Below are 19167 nucleotides of genomic sequence, written 5' to 3'. Positions count from 1 at the left end.
TCTACAACAGAAGTCAGTCCATAACTGCTGGTATAAGGTAGCATGTGTTTTTCTCTAAGGTCCCCACAGAACCTATTACAATTACAAACTCCCTGGGGAAGGAACCACATTTTATACTCCTGTTACTCAACAGGATTTTGAGACTGTGTTCATATTAGAGATTCAATAAATGTTATTTATTCTAGAGGTATTACCAACAGAAAGTGAATCTTCTATTAGCAGAACTAGGGGAGGAAAGAAGTCACCTGGGACACGGGGAGTATTAAGTCTCATTTCTATAGGCAGTCCCCCCAAGTCCATCCAACCTCACCTCTAGTTCTTGCCAACATACACCCTTCCAGCTGGAATCCTCTTGGCTGCCTCTTCTGGAAATGATCGTTATTCATATTCTCCGTTGTCAAAAAACTCCTTGTGCTGGGAAAATAGAAATGGCTGTGCCCCACTTCCAAAGACAGACTGTCTCTGCAGTTCCACTAAGTCTCACTAGGTGGCAGTGACACCGTACAAACAGGTTCCAGTTTGATCTCTGTTTATTGAAAAAATCCATCTCCTTTTGCCATTGAGGTTACAATCTTTATTTTTAGTGTGATTTGATGGGCCTTGTCTGTAATTTAACAATATTGGAATCAAATTCTGATACCTAATCACATGGATGTAAGCTCTATTAGATTTCAATTAGCATTCACTCTGATTTGATTATCAAGCTTTAGCCATTCAAATGGCTAATAGGGAAACATTTAGATAATTGCAGCTGTCTGGCATTATTACATTTGCTATCATTTCCACAGAGTGATTCATTTAAAGACTGGGCCATAAAATTTGTTTTTGTTGGTGGAGACAAGAAGTTATGGCTTTTGGGGTTGTGGGGCACTATTAAGCATTACGCTATTATGGTCAGACATTTGGGGTTGTTTTTCTCATTAGGAGGGAAATACAAGTGTAGGGTGCTTGCCATTTAACTCTTTTCCAAAAAGATATTCTTGATTCTCCATCCACAATATGGTTTCCTTTGACAAAAGAAAAGAGGCATTAGTCAAGCTTCCTTTTCCTCTCTTTTAATTGAACTGAATTACATTTGAACTGAACAAATTAACCACATCAAAACTTATCTCCTACACAAAGGCCTTCCTGAGTAAGTGAAATTGGGGTCTCCCTTCTCACCTAATACCATTCCTAGGTACAAACACTAGAGGTGTTTCACCAAAGTTGCTAGACCTCTTGGTGAGGATACTGAGGCATGCTTTAAGCATAGATGGAGTAGTTGGTTAAATGACCTTTAAGGGCACTTCGGGGCCCTAACATCTAAGATTTTAAGGATCAACAAAATAATTGTCCCTGCCCCCAAAAGCCCTCAGACCCTAGAAGCAGGACCAGTGCCTAGGAGCAGTTCACAAGTACTGTATTCCTCTGTGTGGGACGGACGGCCTGCTCTAGAGAGGTGGGGGACCTCACCTGCAGAAAGTCACCTCTATTCCGTGTGGGCTGCTAAGAGCCAATTCAAATTGGCGGGGGGGAGTCATTGATGAAAAGTCATGTGTTTTTGAATCCCATGCTTTAGTCTATGGCCTTAACACCCTGAACGCGCCAGATCTCATCTGAACCCCATGCTTTAAAATTTTTACCCACAGATAACTTGATAATGCATAAATATGGCTTCCAAACTAACTTCTGTTCTAGGAAACAGATGTGGTCTCTGAAGATTCAAAACCAAATTGTGAGGGAAAGCTTAGAATTCTCTTTTGTTCTGCTGGAAACTATTTCTCATGTACTGATGTGACAACATGAATCCTCATAGATACCGCTCCATTCTCAGAGGTCTGACATAACCTCTTAGAGTCCGGGACTGCATCTTTTTAGTCCCACGTTTGTGCGGGACCCAGCTCAAGGCTCTGCAGACAATAGTCAGGCACTTCACTGTGCCTCAGACCCAATTCTATCCCAAGTCATATTGTTTTTGTGAGAACATAAAAAAAGGCAAAATTTCTTAGAACAATCATCCATCCAGCCTAGTAGTTTGCCTTTGACTGTGGCAATTGTTACTTTTAAGATTTCTCTATGTTTGAATATAAATTCAGTAATCTGCCAGAAAGACAAACATGCTAGCCTGTCCTTTAATGTGTTAATGAATCGTTTTTCTCCCCAGTACAGGTGGCTGCGGGGTGCGCCAGGCCCCAAAAGGCTTGACCATAAAAAGAGTGTAGGCTGACAAACTAAAGGTCTGAGCCACCGCCCACGACTCATATGGGTGGGGTCAATTTTTCCCAGAAATGCACACAATGTAACTTGTAATACAGAAAAAATGCAGCAGACATTGCCAGGGCAATTCTCTTGGAATTTAGTGAAGAGATGGGGGGGGGGGGAGGGCGGGGAGTGCCCCAGTGGATTAGGGAGGGAGAGAATGGGATAGTGCACACATACACATAAAAGGTAACCAAAGAAACATTTCCTTCTCTATTTGTCTCTATTTGTCTTTCCAGGCTGGTCTGCATTCAATTGTTTTGGTAAAACAAGCAGTTGAGCAAACTCATTAGCCACTAATGAGATCTCACTAATGAGATCTTAGTACTGGGAGATCCATAGCTCAAGTCTGGGACCTAGTGTTCCCTCAAAAGTAAATAGTACATTTTGGTTCAAGAAAAACAGAGTGATATCTTATGGAAGAATTTTCTAAATGTTGTTAAAAATCAATCCCTAAGATCCCCAACACTGATCTGGTGCTCTATTATCTCTGATTTCATTTCCTATTAGTCTTCCCCTGAGTCACTTTAGGTCACTCACACTGAGTCCTTGCTGTTCCTCAAAGGGTGTTCCCACCTCAGGGTCTTTGCACTCACTGAATACTGTGCAGACCATTCTTCCCCTAGATACCCACACAACTCACTCTTTCCTTCCTTCAGATCAGTCTGTCAATGTTGTCCTTTTAACCTCCCAGCCGTCCTCCTTAAAATTTTAAGAGGTCCTCTTTTTTTTTATTTTTCTTAGTAATCTCTATGGAGCTCAAACGCATGACCCCAAGATCAAGAGACACATGCTCTTGATCGCCAGTCAGGGCACCCCAAAATTTTAACATGTCCTCTTGCCCTGACATTTCTATCCTTTTCCCCTTTTTCTCTTCAGCACTCTCACTAATTTATTATATATTTCACTCATTTATCTAGTATATTTGTGTCTCCTGCACAAGGGACCTCCCTGAGAGCAGAGTTTTGACCATATCCCCCAAAGCTACAAGCGTATATAGAAGAGTGAGAGTGCTCAAAACAGAGGTTTGAATAAAGTTCCGTTCCATATTCATACTTTCCACAGAGACACTCTGATGCATGAAAAAAATATTCTAAGCAAATTAATATTATAAGGAGGGTTACTTAAAGAATGATTAAGCAACCTGGGAGATTTAACTGCTTTCTAGATTCCTCAAGCACTTTTAAGTGTTAGGGATAAAGAAGCCATATACAATAGTGGTTCTCAAAGTGGTCCCGGGCCAGAAGCAACAGAGAACAGGGAAGTTGTGAGAAGTGGGTTCTCAAGCCCCACTCCAGATCTCCTGAATTAAAATCTTGGGGGAGGCAAACCATAACAGACTCTTAACAAAAGAGAACAAAATGAGGTTTGATGGAGGGAGGTGGGTGGGGGATGGGCGAGTGGGGGATGGGTATTAAGAAGGGCACTAGTAAAAAAAAAAAAAAAAAAAGAAGGGCACTTGTTATGATGAGCATTAGGTATTGTATGTAAGTGATGAATCACTAAATTCTACTCCTGAAATTCTACTGTACGTTAACTAGAATTGAAATAAAAATGTGAAACATTAAAACAATAATAAATAAATAAATAAATAAATAAATAAATAAATAAATAAATAAAATCTTGGTGGAGAGATCAGCATTACCTGTTTTAAAAGCTCTCCAGGTGACTCTAGTACAAGCTGATGTTTGAGAACCCACCACTGATCTAGAGGAAAGAGCTGTGGGCTAAATACATAGAGAGCTGGATTCAAGTCCTGATCTATTTCATTGGGTGATTCTGGTACATCCCTTAACCTCATCTACTTCCATCTGTTCACTTAAAAAATGAAAGAGATGCTGTATTTTTATTACATGCTTTTAATGTCCTAATGGTAAACCTTTAATTCACAGCCCCAAAGGACCCCTTTAGTTCGCCTTTGTATGTTTGTGAGAAAACATCATATCTCAAGTAAAACCTTTTCTTTCAGCCTGGCCTTTTTCTTCTCAAGTCAGCCTTGAGAAGAATTAGTGAGCAATTCACACAGACACACTCAACACTCTTCACAATGATCATCCCCTTGCACGGCTCACCTTTTTCAGCCTCTGGGACAGCCCTCTCTCCTGGTTTCCTTCTCATTTCTCTGAATGTTCTTTCTCAGTTTCCTCCACTGGCTTCTTAGCCTCAGCTCACTCCTTATGTGCTATTATTCCCGTTTTCCACCTTGGACCTCTCCACACAATTCCTGCGTGGCTTTGTCTTCACCCTGCCTTTATTTCTCGATAAGGGCATGACTTTTAGATATTTCATTCTCTTAGAACTGCCCACATTAAATCACCTGTTCTATATCCAGCAGGCTCTCAAATAAGCATGTCCAAGACACAACTCAGTCTCTTTCCCCCAACCCACTTCTCCTGTTTCCCCACTGGGCAGCCCAAGTCAGAAATTGAGAGCTCCTAGATGCTTCCTCTCTCCTTCCCTCACATCCAGTTAGTCACCATGGCTGGCAGATCCTCATTCTTGGATCTCTCTTTAGCCATCTCTCTTCTTCATGTTCCAGTCACTGCCTTTAGCTGGTCACCAGCTTCGTGTCTCACCCACTCCAGTCTATCTGCCACACTGTCTTCTGAAACACACACGGCTGATGGCCACCATATAAACTCCCTCGGTGGCTTCCAGGGTGCTGTGCCAGCTTCTCTGCTTGGTCACATGGCCACGCACCATCTCCTTCCTGCCTAACCCTCTCATCTTCCTCTACCACACACCAAGCCTCCTCACACAACACCAAGTTGTTCTACAACTCCGTGCTTATGCTTTGCCACAGGCTCAACCTTCTCTGGCATGCCCTTCGTACCCCTCTGACCGACCCCTACTTGTCCCTCAAAAGCCATCCTTGACCAGCCCTCCCCATCTGCTGTGGCTTCCCCCGTTCTTTGCTTCCAGAGCACTTTGTTCTTACCTCAACCAGAGCCCTTAACACTCCTTACTAGAATCACTCATTTACCTATTTCTCCACATCTATAAGGTCCTTGAGAATGGGAGCCCTCTTTGATTTTCTTTGTATTTCCAGACCTCAGTACAGTGCCTGGTACAAAATAAGTATATAAGAAATGTTTGATGAATTCGTGTTTATTTTTTGATTTCTATAATACGTTTTTCTCTTTAGAGATTTCTTTTTCCATATTAGCCATGTGTGTCAATATTTCACATTATCTTAACCAATCTTTTGACTAAATGTAGCTCCAGGCAGTTAGGGACAGACGTCTTTGCTTGATCCTGGAGTAGGAACTAGGAACGTGAATTCACCCGGAAGGAAAGCCGCCGATCTGAGGTCTAGGGGTGAGGAATAAGAGCCTGTCTGTAGAAACTGTGATATTTTGAAAGCACCAAATTCACTGTCATCTTGAGCCTTTTTCTGTGGGGCAAAAGGGGTGACAGAGGTAGGGGCTTTTGTCCTCTCTTGTGGGCAGATTTCTTTGGTGAGTTTTCCTTTTGTGGTGCCTGTGGCCACAAAGGAGGCTGCCTCAGGAACCCCCACCTATTTTTAGCCTCAGTTCAACACCCTCCAGACAGCAACCTTCTCACATACCACTACGTTAACTTTCAATCTTGCTCTTGCCAATATGAATCACCCAGGGTTGGCCTGGAAAATTGCTAGACCTGAAATGAGAACAAAAAGACTTGCAGCCAAAAGGTAAAGTCTTGGACAGTGGAAAGTTGCAGTGATTCCCTGACATCTAATATGTCTAATAGCCCCCCTTTGCTACTGTTACCCAAAATTTCATGTATATTCCTATGTAATGTGATCTGAAAGAAGTTCTCTGTGATCAGTCTGAGTTGTGGCGCCTACACCAGAAAACCTAAACTCCTCCCTAGGATTTCCTCTTTAAGGAAAACTTATCTGAAAAATGAGTGGTTCTAGATGTTACCTGAGTCAGATAGACTACACCAGGCTATTTTCTGATTAGGTTAGTTTCTGTATGCTTTGTTAAACTAGGTCGGTCAAACTCTTGACATATGATATTTGCTATTGGAAATTCTGCTACTGAAAGCCATCACAGATCACCTTGGAAGGGCAGCTGCTGGGCCTTCCCAGTTGCACCTCCACTGGGTCCAGCCAGCCATGTGTCCATGCACCTTCAGCCTTGCGGTCCATTGATGGGAATTCTGGGGATGCATCATCCTGCCTGACAAGCTCTCAATCAACCAGACTGACTCCCCCCATTCAGCCCCCTTCCCCTCATTCTACATCCCCAAAGGATTTTTGACCCAGGGGGTACTCTAAGCAAATGTTCAACTATTCCTCTAGACTGGAGCTCCTGCCCCAGTTTCCTTGTTGATCTCTTGTCCTGGGGAGCTGGGCTAAGCACTAAGCAAGACTCTAAAACCTCATCAATTTCCAAAGTAAAGGAGTCTTCCTCCTAACTCTGGGGCCCACCAGAGGTAACTCTCAGGCAGCAAAAGAAGAAAAAAGAGAGAAAAGACGGGGAGGCAGGTACTGTCCAGGTCTATTTATAGTCTCCTCACTCTTCTTACAAATGCTCTAATGTCCAGGTGCGCTGCATCTATGATGGCTCTGGTTTGACTTCCTGTCCTCCTAACAGCCTTTATTCCACAATGCCTCCTTCCTTTATAAAGTGAGAATAACACCAAGGCAGAAGCTGGGCCAGATGAGTTCTTGAGATGATTTTCAGATAGAGAAGAAAAGTTGATTGGATGAAAAGTCAGGTAGTGACAGAGAAGAAAAGTCAAAGAACAATTATGATAGGTCTGAGGAAAAGGGGATACTCATGCCTTAAACAATGGATGGACAAAGGAGACACAGAAGAAATGAATGCTTTTCCTCCACACCCAGCAGTGCCCATTCCACCCCACATTCTTAAGTGTCTAACTGGAATCAGATGAGGACATGAGGAATAATTAGGCAGCGCAAGGCAACGTGTGACCACGGGCCCCATACGTAAGACAGACAGTAAGAATTAGAAGGTTCAGAAGAGAACAGAGTTCTCCAGGGAGAGGGAGGACAGGGAAGGACTCTTGGAAAGGGCCCGCCCTGGCAAGGAAACAGAAAGAAGTTGGTCCTTGGACCGAGCAAGAGAGCAGAGGACATATCCCAGGGAAGCCCAGAGAAGTTGGAACAGAGTGTTGGTGCTGGGGAGAAATGGGGACTAAGAGTGGCCAAGCTAGGCAGAGTCTGATTCTGGAGGGTTTTAAATGCTGCCTGAGGAATTCAGACTCCATGCTGCAGGTCACGGTAGGTCTCTCCAGGCTCCGTTACAGGAAATAACATGACAAAATGTGTGTTAGAAACAATAGTGAAAGGGAATTTAATTGTATAATTGCAGCCCTTGTATGTTACTTGAACTTTTAACCATGTGCAAGTGTTATATTTCAATTTAAAAACTAATTACCATAGAAAATGCAATGTATAATTTGTGTCAATATCTTTGCAAATGTTTAAAATAAAAATTGTCAAGGGGTGCCTGGGTGGCTCAGTCAGTCAAGTGTCCGACTTCGGCTCGGGTCATGATCTCGCAGTTTGTGGGTTCGAGCCCCATATCGGGCTCTGTGCTGACAGCTCAGAGCCTGGAGCCTGTTTTGGATTTTGTGTCTCCCTCTTTCTTTGCCCCTCCCCTGCTTGAGCTCGCTCGCTCTCTCTCTCTCTCTCTCTCTCTCTCTCTCTCTCTCTCAAAAATAAATAAACATTAAAAAATTTTTAAATAAAAATAAGCAACATTGTACAGTGTGGAGAGCAAAGAAAGGAGGGGCAGCACAGGGTGATAGGTTTGCACACTGACTTCTGCCTTCTGAGTGAGGGGCTTACCCCCTTCTGAGCCTCTAATTCCTTTAAAACAGAAATAATGGTACCCACCCAACAGAATGGTTGTGAAGATTGAAGTATGCCAAATGGCAACCCTGGTAAGCATTCAAGGACTGTACGCATAGATGAGAGGCTACTATGGTAAAACAGGGCCTTCACTAATGAGGGGACCGTGAAAATGGAAGGAGGGTGGCGCTGGAGTCACAGCAAAAGCAGGATGAGAGGAGGTGCTCAGCTAGAAGGGTTTCAGGAGAAGGAACACTCACAGCTTTCCCTTGGGACTGTGACGAACGATGGATGCACTGTCGTGGCACTAAGCATCCAGCCTCAGTGGACACCTTTAACCTGACTTTCCCAAAATCCCCTCAAGAAAACGGGATTCCTCAGAGAACAGTTATTCCACAGACGGCCTGAAGATGTCACTGGAGACAGTTCCATCCACACTGTGCTCCTCCTCTTGGCGGCTGGATCCTGCCATTTGTGAAGGAAAAATTCCACTGTGGCTCCTTACCTAATTCCCCTTCCTCCATGCTCCTGACCTGTAGGCAGCCTCCTCTTTTTCGTGTGAATCCTTGTCCTTCCCCGTATCTCCCCGTCCTGATGCCCAGGCCACCTGGGGGTGGATCTGAGTCCTTTATGGACAATGTCAATGTTGTGACTAGGTTCCATGTGTGCTTCCCTGTTCTCTCTCCATTGTCTGTTCACATAGATTATTTACCAAGACCTACAGTCATGCTGTCACCCCCACCCATGGTCCCCTTGCTTCCTGAGTTTCAGTCAGTGAATGTCGGGGCACTCCCATTCCCTATCTCCCACGGTCTTTAACTTCTCTTCTAAATTGTCCCAGTTTTTTTTTTTTAAAGTCCTTTCTTTTTTTTTTTAATTTTTTTTTCAACGTTTATTTATTTTTGGGACAGAGAGAGACAGAGCATGAACGGGGGAGGGGCAGAGAGAGAGGGAGACACAGAATCGGAAACAGGCTCCAGGCTCTGAGCCATCAGCCCAGAGCCTGACGTGGGGCTCGAACTCATGGACCGCGAGATCGTGACCTGGCTGGAGTCGGACGCTCAACCGACTGCGCCACCCAGGCGCCCCAAAATTGTCCCAGTTTTTAAATATTAACATTTAAAGATTTGGAGATGCATTAATCCACTTTGCTTTCTGAAAATATTAGTGTTCTTGGCACAATAATCCCTAAACTGTAGGCTATAGGCAGCCCTAGGATATAGGAAATGATGAGCATTCCTGAGCCAAGCTGAGTGACTTACCCAGAGGCAATATGTCACAGTCATGAGACTAGACTCTGACAGCAGAGACCTGGTAACAAAGGAAAGCCATTCTAGGCCAATTTCCCCCTTTCTCCTGCTCACAGCTCCTGCTTGTGACTCTTCTTACTCTGTCCCTCATTTAATTTCAGTATTTACAAATAAGCCTAAAAATAACTTTCAGAATCAATATTTTTATAGGTATCCCTCATTAATTGCTTCCGAGACTCATCTCAATTTCTAATACTTATCCAAGTAACCTGGGGCTCTACTCCAGAGGAGAGAGGCTCTAAAAGGAGTTTTGGGAAAGATATTACCTTATGATTACAAGAAAGGGCTGAGGATCAAGGTTCCTAAATCTTTATTTGTAAGCTGAAGCCATCTTTTAGCAGCTATGATTCTGTTTACCTTTGTCCTAAATCATTCCCAAGACCTTCGACCAAAGAGGGGAAAAAAATGTCCACATATAGTTTCTTTTTTAAAAAAAAAAAAACATTTATTCATTTTTGAGACAGAGGGAGATACAGAGTGTGAGTGGGGGAGGGGCAGAGAGAGAACTAGACACAGAATCCGAAGCAGGCTCCAGGCTCTGAGCTGTCAGCACAGAGCCTGACGCAGGGCTCGAACTCACTGGCTGTGGGATCATGACCTGAGCTGAAGTCTGAAGCTTATCCGACTGAGCCACCCAGGCGCCCCTACCTAATGTTTCTGATAGTAGATTTTAACTCTGATGCTGACGCCCTGCCACCTGACTATGGTGCCCAAGAACAGGGACCTCCTATCATTCATGTCCTATATCCTGCTACCAGGCTTCTGTGTGGAATTGCCCAAATGCTGAAAATGTCCTCATGCCCTGACTAAACTCAGAATGAATTTAACACACCAGACAAAACAGCAAATATAATGGCATGCAGAGGAAGCAATGTGCTCTTAAGCCTCCACCCCCTTCCTGATCCAGCTACTCCTCCCTAAACACAACAGAACATAAACAACCCCACACACCTATAGATATTACTTGGTTACTGCCAACAAACAATGAAAAGGGAGAGCCAGGAATTTTGGCCAGGGTGACACGTGCAGGCCTCCTTCTCTGACAGCAGGTTGTCCAACACGCAGACTGGGCACGTGGTTGGGGCACCAGCAGAGCAGGAATGCCTTGAAGAGGTGTTCATTAAAAGGAGTTAAATAAAATAAGATAAGATAAGATAAGATAAGATAAGATAAGATAAGATAAAATAAAATAAAATAAAATAATAAAATAAAATAAAAATAAAATAAAATAAAATAAAATAAAATAAAATAAAATAAAATAAAATAAAATAAAATAAAATAAAACAAGACTACCTAAGTAGTCTTTGTGAGAAAAATCAGAACTTTGTTGTATTTGTTATACTTGTTTTACAATGCAATGTTTAAAAATTCTTTGGGGGAAAGATAACTCTCCTCTTAGGGCTTAGAACCTCTGATTCTAATCCTGCCTGCGAGGAGCAAAGCAAAACTTCCTGGACAGACACAACTGCGGTCCCGGCCTCCAGTTGCACAGAGGAACAGAGACCCTGCGATGCCAAGGAAGCAAAAGGCTAGTGCCTTCCCCCAAAGCACCATAAAAACATCATACCTCAGCTGAAAAAGAGGTTGTACACACATAAGCCTGTGGGCTCAACTTAGCCAGAAGATGCAGATATGTATTTTGTTTGGTTCCCACGTTTTAAAATGTTCACATCAAAATCCATTTTCTGATTTTTTTTTCTTTAACAATGGAACATCAGTACTGAATTGTGCTGCTTGGTAAGAATTGCCTGAGCTGAGGGTGAGGGACGTGGTCTCCCAGGTCTAGTCTGTCAGAGATGCCACTACATCCCTCTTGGACGCACATGGCTGGCCTCACTCATTTGGGAAACACTCCTGGCCCCTCTGCGTTAGGTATTTGAGTTTGAGACCCTTTAAAGCTTTGATCCCCCATTAATTTGCAGAATTTTTTAGCAAAAGAAACACATGAAGGCTTTGACAGTGTTATTTTCAGTTCAGTGCAAATGAAGGTCCTGATGGTCTTTCCTCAGAAGAGGTCCCAGAGCTTGGGAGCTCCAGGTTCCGAGAGGGATGGAGGGCAGCAGTTGCTAACTATCACAGGAGGAAAAGACAAGGCCTGGGACTGAAAGTGGAATATAAATGCCGAGTTTCCTAATGGGGCTGTCCATCTGTGGTGTGCCTGACTTGCCTGCCCTTCAGGGCGGTGCCATGGCCACTCTCTCTTCCAGTCTGGCTGTATCAAGCCATCGGGTAGCTTTCTTCCAGAGTTCAGTTTGCTGGGGCTAACACAATTTTAGTTTCAATGGGCAGGGCAACTGGCATAGGACACCCTGTCCATGATGTTCAGCAAAGCCAAATATATTGGACAATGCTCTAAGCTGCTAGACCACTGGGCACTTCAGACGGTAGGTCCAGTCCACACTGCATTTCCTACCCAGGAGGAGTGCATGAAAGGCCTGTGTTCACACAGGCCTCTGTCGGTGCTCCTTCTTCCATGGGGGTGCTCCTGCCCAGAGTGAGGCCCAGTGAGCATCACTGACCATCCTGTCATTCTCTCTGGCTCCCTTCTGGGCTAAAATATAAAACCACTTTGAAGTTAACATATTCATTCCTTTGTCTTTTGCATTAAAAATTTTAAAGGCAGGGGCACCTGGGTGACTCAGTCAGCTAAGTATCAGACTTCGGCTCAGGTCATGATCTTAGGGTTCATGGAATGCAGCCCCAAGTCAGGCTCTGTCAGAGCCTGGAGCCTGCTTTGGATTCTGTGTCTCCCTCGCTCTCTGCCCCTCTCTTGCTTGTGCTCTGTCTCTCTCTCTCTCTCTCTCTCTCTCTCTCTCTCTCTCAAAAGTAAACAGTGAAAAAAATTAAAAAAGGAAAAAAAGGCAAATGACATTAAAAATGAGTTATCTAAGGTTTTAACCTCTTTAGAATGTTGGGAGAAGTCTAAATGCCCAAGAGTTCATAAAGGTGTTGTTAAGCCAATCATCAGTCTTGCTGTCTTATTTTGCCCCACCTGCTCGTTTTCTGACTTCCAAGTACGTTCTTTTATTGTCTAAATTGTAACGTTTGTTGATTTAAACCACATAGAGCTACCTATGATAGAAAATATGTTGGATCACATTATTCAAAACTGTCTCCCAGGTTGCAGAAAATCATAGGGTACCTCCTTGGGAATCCCCACCACAGGGACAGGTCATCAAGGCTCAGCACCACCCAAAATTTCCAAAAGCACTATGACATATCAGGGAATGCCTGGGCCTGACTCTTACCACTAGGTGTCACACTACACAATCAGGAATAAAGACTACCAGTACTTCAACTCCATCAGGAACACAGAGCAGTAAGAGGTGCAAAGAAAGCTATTCTTGAGATACTTTTTATTTATGCATGGTTTTCTTTTTTAATAATCATTTTTAAACCTGGAGCTAAAAATCCTCCTCTAAGATATATAAGTGGGGCACTTAGAGTTCAAGATTTCTGTACTTTTTTTTTTTTTTCTTTTACAGACATGAATATTTCCAAACAGGGGAACATCTACCCTCTATTTTACCTCATGATTGGAGTAGAAAATATTTTGAGTATCTTCTTCAAATTATAGTATATTCAATATATACTATATATTTTCACAACATGTTTTCAACAGTGTTAACACAAAAATTGCTTTGGCCAAATGATTAATATGTTGGGATAGAAATTAGGTAAACTGCCATGGAGTGCCTAGGTAAATTTCTCTCCACTTCAGTTTCTTTGGGAGAAAGTAGGAACAATACCTATCTTACAAAATTAGTTCTGAGAACGATGTTTGCATAAAGTCTTGGAGTCCTTCCAAAAACTTATACTGTGATATTTCTAAGAGACACAGTCACCCTTAAGCAGCTATACATGCATTTGTGAACAAGCAATAAAATTTTTAAGCTCAGAAAAAACCTTCAATGACATTAAATCCAATCTTATTATAGAAGCAGGTATACCACAGCAAAGTTAACTAATCTCTCCAATTAATGTGTAGTTAATTAGAGGTAGAACCTGGAATTGAGATTTACTTATAGTTGCTGTTCTACCCTGCCTCAATAATTATATATTTTGTACATCATGTGCCTCCAGAGACAATGGAGTCTATGCTTGGGAACCTTTCATTGTAACATGTGATCATTACTATCCTGAAGGTTTTATTTCTTGATTTTAGGTTTTTTCCCCCTTATATGGTTTATCTTACCCCCACTGAACCAGATTCCCTATTTCAGATAGTTGGAGGGGTGTTAGGAGAATGGCCAGTCAGGTTAAAGATGCTTGCAATAATCACCAGAAATTTCTGCACAACTATAGAGGCTTCTGGGGCTAATTCTGAAGAATTCAGACCCAAGTTGCTTTCTTTTGCCTGAACCAATTCTAGAAGTAGATGAGTTCAATTACAGGCTTGTTGGCTAGGAGATGGGGGTGGGGCAGGGAACATAAGTTCTATTGCTGCAGGTGAAACCAGAGGATGAGGAGTCTGGAGTAGTTACACATATTCCCGGGAGAGGTCCAACTGCTTCCACCCCCACCCCCATCCCAGGACAGGTGTGCATGGAGCCAGCAAGGGGGTAATGTTAGGGCTGCCATGAGCCTCCTTGTGGTGTGCTTAGCAACTACTTTATTAACCATCCTTAAGGCCCAATCTTGTGTAAGGCACTACTCAACTAATTAATTCTTTAGCCTCTTCCAAATGCTCTTGGAAAGTCGCCCAGCTCGGCACCCAGAAGCAGTCACAGGATCCATTCTCTACTGCAGCACAATGCAAATCAGAGAACATGACCTCAATAATTATTTTGTTAAGGCAAGGTAGCAACCTATAACCTCTACTACAAAGATTAACACCTTGCTTTACTTGAAAAAACATACGGTCATATTCAGCATTTTCCCCTGAATGCAGGGCAGAGTGCTTCCCTCTCCAGTTAGGACTGTTAACCCCCAGGAAACCATTTGAGGGTTCTCCAAGCATTTAGACTTTTAATGCCAAAGCATTCACAACTTCTACCTGAGGAGAGGGAGTGCTCGGGGACTTGCTACCTGTCCCTGTGCTGCAAAGAGCCTAGTACTGGCAGGATGGCAGAGGCAGTCTGCAACCTTCTAACCCGCCAGGGCGTCCTTCCCCGCAGAGAAAAGTTTGGGGAAACAAATCCCCTCGTCTAGCCATCATTTCCACTCCCGTTTTCAAAAGAGCAAAAATCGGAAAGGACCGGCAGTTTGGCAAACCCCAAGGAGGAACTGCCCGGCAGGTCTGCGTTCTTTGGGATCTCAGCAGTCGACGACCCCAAATCGAATCGAACGTGGGAAACCCCAGGGAAAGGTTTCTTGCAGAGGGACAGGATTACTAGGTGCAGGCTGCAGGGAAGTACCGGGGGAGGGGGCCTTAGTCGGGAGGACTTTCCAGCCACTCAGCGTTCATCAAAAAGTTCCCAGTACATGACCCCAGTGGCTCATCGCAGGGAGTTTCTCTGATGAACCCCGGCTCAGAGTTTAGGCTTCTCCCCCTCCCGAGCAGAGGACGAGGCCAGTTCTCTTTTCTGGTCTGACTGGCTTGGAAATTCCCCGCGCCTGACCCCGCCCCAGAGAAATCCCCTGCCAGCGTTTATAGGGCGCCGCGGCGGCGCTGGCGAGCCCACAACAGTCGCAGCCAGCGGTCCTCCCCTCCGTGACACTGCGAGGCAGCGAGCGCGCAGCCCGCGGCCGAGCGCACCTGGGCAGCAGCGCCTGAGCTTTCACCGCGCCATGTTTCAACCCGCCGAGCACGCCCAGGACTGGGCCATGGAGGGTCCCCGGGACGCGCTCAAGAAAGAGCGGCTGCTGGACGACCGCCACGACAGCGGCCTGGACTCCATGAAGGACGAGGAGTACGAGCAGATGGTGAAGGAGCTGCGGGAGATCCGGCTTGAGCCCCAGGAGGCGCCGCGCGGCACCGAGCCCTGGAAGCAGCAGCTCACCGAGGACGGAGACTCGTAAGTGTCGCGGGCCCGGGTGGGGACGCCGGGCCTGCAGCGCGAGGCCCGCGAGGCGTCCGCAGATTGGGGTTTATGCACCGCCCCTGAGACCTTGCAAAGCAGCGGGCTGCGTGGGGGGGGGGGGGGGGGGGAGGGGGGCGCAGAGGATTAGGGTCAGATCCCGGGGCGGCGTTGCAGCAGCTCTGCCTTGCAGCCGCGCGCACCCCTCCCCCCAACCCCGGGTCCCGGTCCTCGGTCCTCTCGGCGGGGGCGGGGCGGCGGCGGGGACGCGAAGTCCCGGCTTGCATAAGAGGGGCGGGAGTTTCTGCCCCGCTGGCGGGCGCCGCGCGGCCGGGAGGGGAAGTACAGGGCGTTCCGGCCCGGCGGGAGGGCGGGGCGGTCTGGCCGGCGCCCGCCTAGGAGGAAGGGGGGGGGGGGGGCCGGAAAGTCCCTGGGCGCCTGCCAGGAACACTCAGCTCATAATAACCTCGCGGAAAACACCGCGGCCTCGGCCTCCAGAAACCCCGGCCTTGCGCAATCCCCCGCAGCCCGCGCCTCCCTGGGCCCCACGCAATGCACTCAGCGGCCCTGGGGGTTTTTCCCTCTCTTACCCTTAGGTTCCTGCACTTGGCCATCATCCATGAAGAGAAGGCATTGACCATGGAAGTAGTCCGCCAAGTGAAAGGAGACCTGGCCTTCCTCAATTTCCAGAACAACCTGCAGCAGGTGCGCCGGCTTGCCCAGCCCCGTGCCTCTGGCCCAGTGAGGAAGTTACATTCTAGCACAGTTGCTCCCAATCCTTCCTAAATTAATCATCACTGGTCATTATCTGCCCTGACCTTTTACATTGGAATCAGCCAACATCCTAGAGAGTAAAGAAAATCCCATTGATTTGGTGAGGACTTTATGAAAGCCCACCTGGGGCCTCTGGGATTTGTCTTGCCCCTTACACCTGTCCGGGAGGAGCATCACCCACAATCAGGAGCTCTCTGGGGTTCAAGGGAATACAGACTGAGTTTGGGCCATGCTAATGCTCTTTCTGTTCCCTCTTCTGTTTGTAGACTCCACTCCACTTGGCTGTGATCACCAACCAACCAGAAATTGCTGAGGCACTTCTGGAAGCTGGCTGTGATCCTGAGCTCCGAGACTTTCGAGGAAATACCCCCCTACACCTCGCCTGTGAGCAAGGCTGCCTGGCCAGTGTGGGAGTCCTGACTCAGACCTGCAGGACCCAGCACCTCTACTCCATCTTGCAGGCCACCAACTACAATGGTAGGTCTGCCTGTCCTACCCTGCCCATTAGAAGGCAGGTGACATGGAGAAGGGAGAGGTGGGCCGACTTTAGGAGTCCAGGCAAAAGCTTAAAACACTCAACACTTGAAAGGTTGAGAAAATATGCGTGCAAAAGGCCTATTTGATCCCTTTATAAAGTTCATTCAGAACCCATGTTCTGGCTTCTTCAAATTCAGAAGAATTTGTTCCCTAAAAGGATAGGTGAAAGGTTCTTCTTGGGATCTGAGGGTTGAAACAAGTGGTTGGTTATACTTTCTTCATTGTTCTCCTAGGTCACACATGTCTACACTTAGCCTCTATCCATGGCTACCTGGGCATCGTGGAGCTTTTGGTGTCTTTGGGTGCTGATGTCAATGCTCAGGTGAGTGCTTCATGTCTCCAGATGGAATGCATCAGCTTCCAGGGCCCTCCTAAGATTTCACATATTTTTGTTGCAAGCAGAAATTCCAAACTCAGCTGTAAACATCTCAAATTCCTATTGGTTTCAGGAGCCCTGTAATGGCCGAACTGCCCTCCACCTTGCAGTGGACCTGCAGAATTCCGACCTCGTGTCGCTTTTGTTGAAGTGCGGGGCTGATGTCAACAGAGTCACCTACCAAGGCTACTCCCCTTACCAGCTCACCTGGGGCCGTCCAAGTACACGGATACAGCAGCAGCTGGGCCAGCTGACCCTAGAAAACCTTCAGATGCTGCCAGAGAGCGAGGATGAGGAGAGCTACGACACGGAGTCAGAGTTCACAGAGGACGAGGTGAGTCTCCACTTTGTCACTCTGCACAAAGCACTGCCTTCCCAGGCCCCTAGAGCTACTCTTTATCCAAAGATCTCAATGTAGTGAAGTTCTCAAACTTCAGGGTGCACTCCTAAGAGTGTCTGTCTTCTTTGCCCTTTTTGAAGGAGAGGAACATTAAAGGAAAACTCCTCAGCCCCTGAAGTTAACTTATGTTTGGGTTATGGAGAATAGAATCCAAGAATACTTGAGTTCCTTCCAGGAGCAGCCCTCCCCATTATCCCAGGGCTTTTGGCAAAGCTCTGGGAGTTTAACGTGCCTTTTTTTTCTCATGTGTTTAGCTGCCCTATGATGACTGTGTGCTTGGAGGCCAACGCCTGACGTTATGAGCTTCAAAAAGTACCTAAAAGAACATGGACTTGTATATTTGTACAAAAAGAGAGTTTTATTTTTCTAAAAAAAAAAAAAGAAAAGAAAAAAAAAATCAAAAGGGGTTACTTACAACCATACTTCACACTGCGTGGCCTGAAACATTTACTGTTCTGGATCAGCCCCCATTTTTTTTTTTTTTTTTTTTGGTGAACTTTGGAAGGGGGACAAAGAAGATCGTTGGAATTCAAAGAAAACCACTTTCAAGCCTCACCTCTATGGGGTTTTTGGAGAAGGTTATCCAAAAATGTGATGAAAGGATTACATTATATTTATTGTGCTTTTGCCATTGAGTTACCATGGATTCCGTGGCTGAGCTCAGTGGTATCCTGTGACGTGTAACAACCAAGTGTGTTGTTCAACCTTTTGGCGGTGTGGGGTTAAAAGTCACTACCTATCAAGGTTTGTGTTACCCTCCTGTAAATGGTGTACATTGTGTATTTTGTTGGTAATTATTTTGGTACTTCTAAAATGTGTATTTATTAAACAGATTTTTACAAACAGAATTATCCTGATCATTCTCATTGGGCTGCAGCGGGGTTCCTAATCTGAGAGTTATCCGATCATCCACTGGCGGTGGAGAGTTGTGTGGGAGCACTTACCACAACCAGCCACAAAGACCTTTCAGAGAGCAGCTTCTCACGCTGTGTATGCAGGACTCCCAGCCGGGGTTTGCAGGCGGCCCCGGGGCTCTGTGTGTGGGAGGGGAGGCTGTTGCAAGAAGATAGGAAACACCATTCTCAGGCTGGGGTGGCAGCAAGCCGCTTGGCCTACAGCTGGAAACCTCCATTGTCAATTGCTTTCATCTTGGTTTAATCTGTGCCAAGACCGTTTCACTTTAGGAAATTATTTGGGTCAAGTGGGATATGCTGAAATCCTATGTCATAGAGCTGGGAAAGATCTTGACTATAATACTGGCAGTTCCTAAGGAATGGGCTCGGGAATGGGACTGCACTAATGTTTTTTTAGCAGGTACCCACCTCTGAGCCTTCATTTCTTCACTTATAAACTGGGCTGTTGTGAAGATTGCACAAGACAATGTACGTACAAAGCATAGCAGAGTGCCAGGCACACAGTGCTAAAGAAAAATACAAGCTATTGCACAACATCCTGTATTTCACAGGGGAAGAAACAAGTCCAGAGAGAATGTCCTGTCCTAGGTCACCTTGCAGAAGAGGCAGGCGGTCAACTAATACTTGTGTTTTCGGGTGGTTAACATCTTTTACCTGCGTTCCACCTCTAAATTAACCTATTGTTACCAGCTGTAGTATGAAGGCTTGAAAAAATCTTTTTCCTCAGTGCAGTCTAATTCTACTTAATGGATTTGACAAGAAATCAGTAACTTGTGAAATTTATGTTTCAATGCTCTGTATCGATGTTTTCATCCCTAAAATACATCTCTTGCCTAGGTAGAAAGAGTAATA

At 45.5% G+C, this 19167-nt stretch overlaps 1 protein-coding gene across 1 annotated transcript; it reads left to right on the top strand.

The window, feature by feature from the left end:
• Positions 1-14960: 14960 nt before the first annotated feature.
• NFKBIA (NFKB inhibitor alpha) lies at positions 14961-18249 on the top strand. The gene is made up of 6 exons (XM_003987542.6): positions 14961-15311; positions 15911-16019; positions 16355-16565; positions 16859-16947; positions 17075-17335; positions 17656-18249. Exons 1-6 carry the CDS (start codon positions 15085-15087, stop codon positions 17701-17703), a joined length of 945 nt encoding a protein of 314 aa, XP_003987591.1. The 5' UTR covers positions 14961-15084; the 3' UTR covers positions 17704-18249.
• Positions 18250-19167: the final 918 nt, after the last annotated feature.

The sequence above is a fragment of the Felis catus genome, chromosome B3 (genome assembly GCF_018350175.1).
Source record: "Felis catus isolate Fca126 chromosome B3, F.catus_Fca126_mat1.0, whole genome shotgun sequence".
NCBI lineage: Eukaryota > Metazoa > Chordata > Mammalia > Carnivora > Felidae > Felis > Felis catus.
This window is presented reverse-complemented; position numbering and strand designations above follow the sequence as displayed.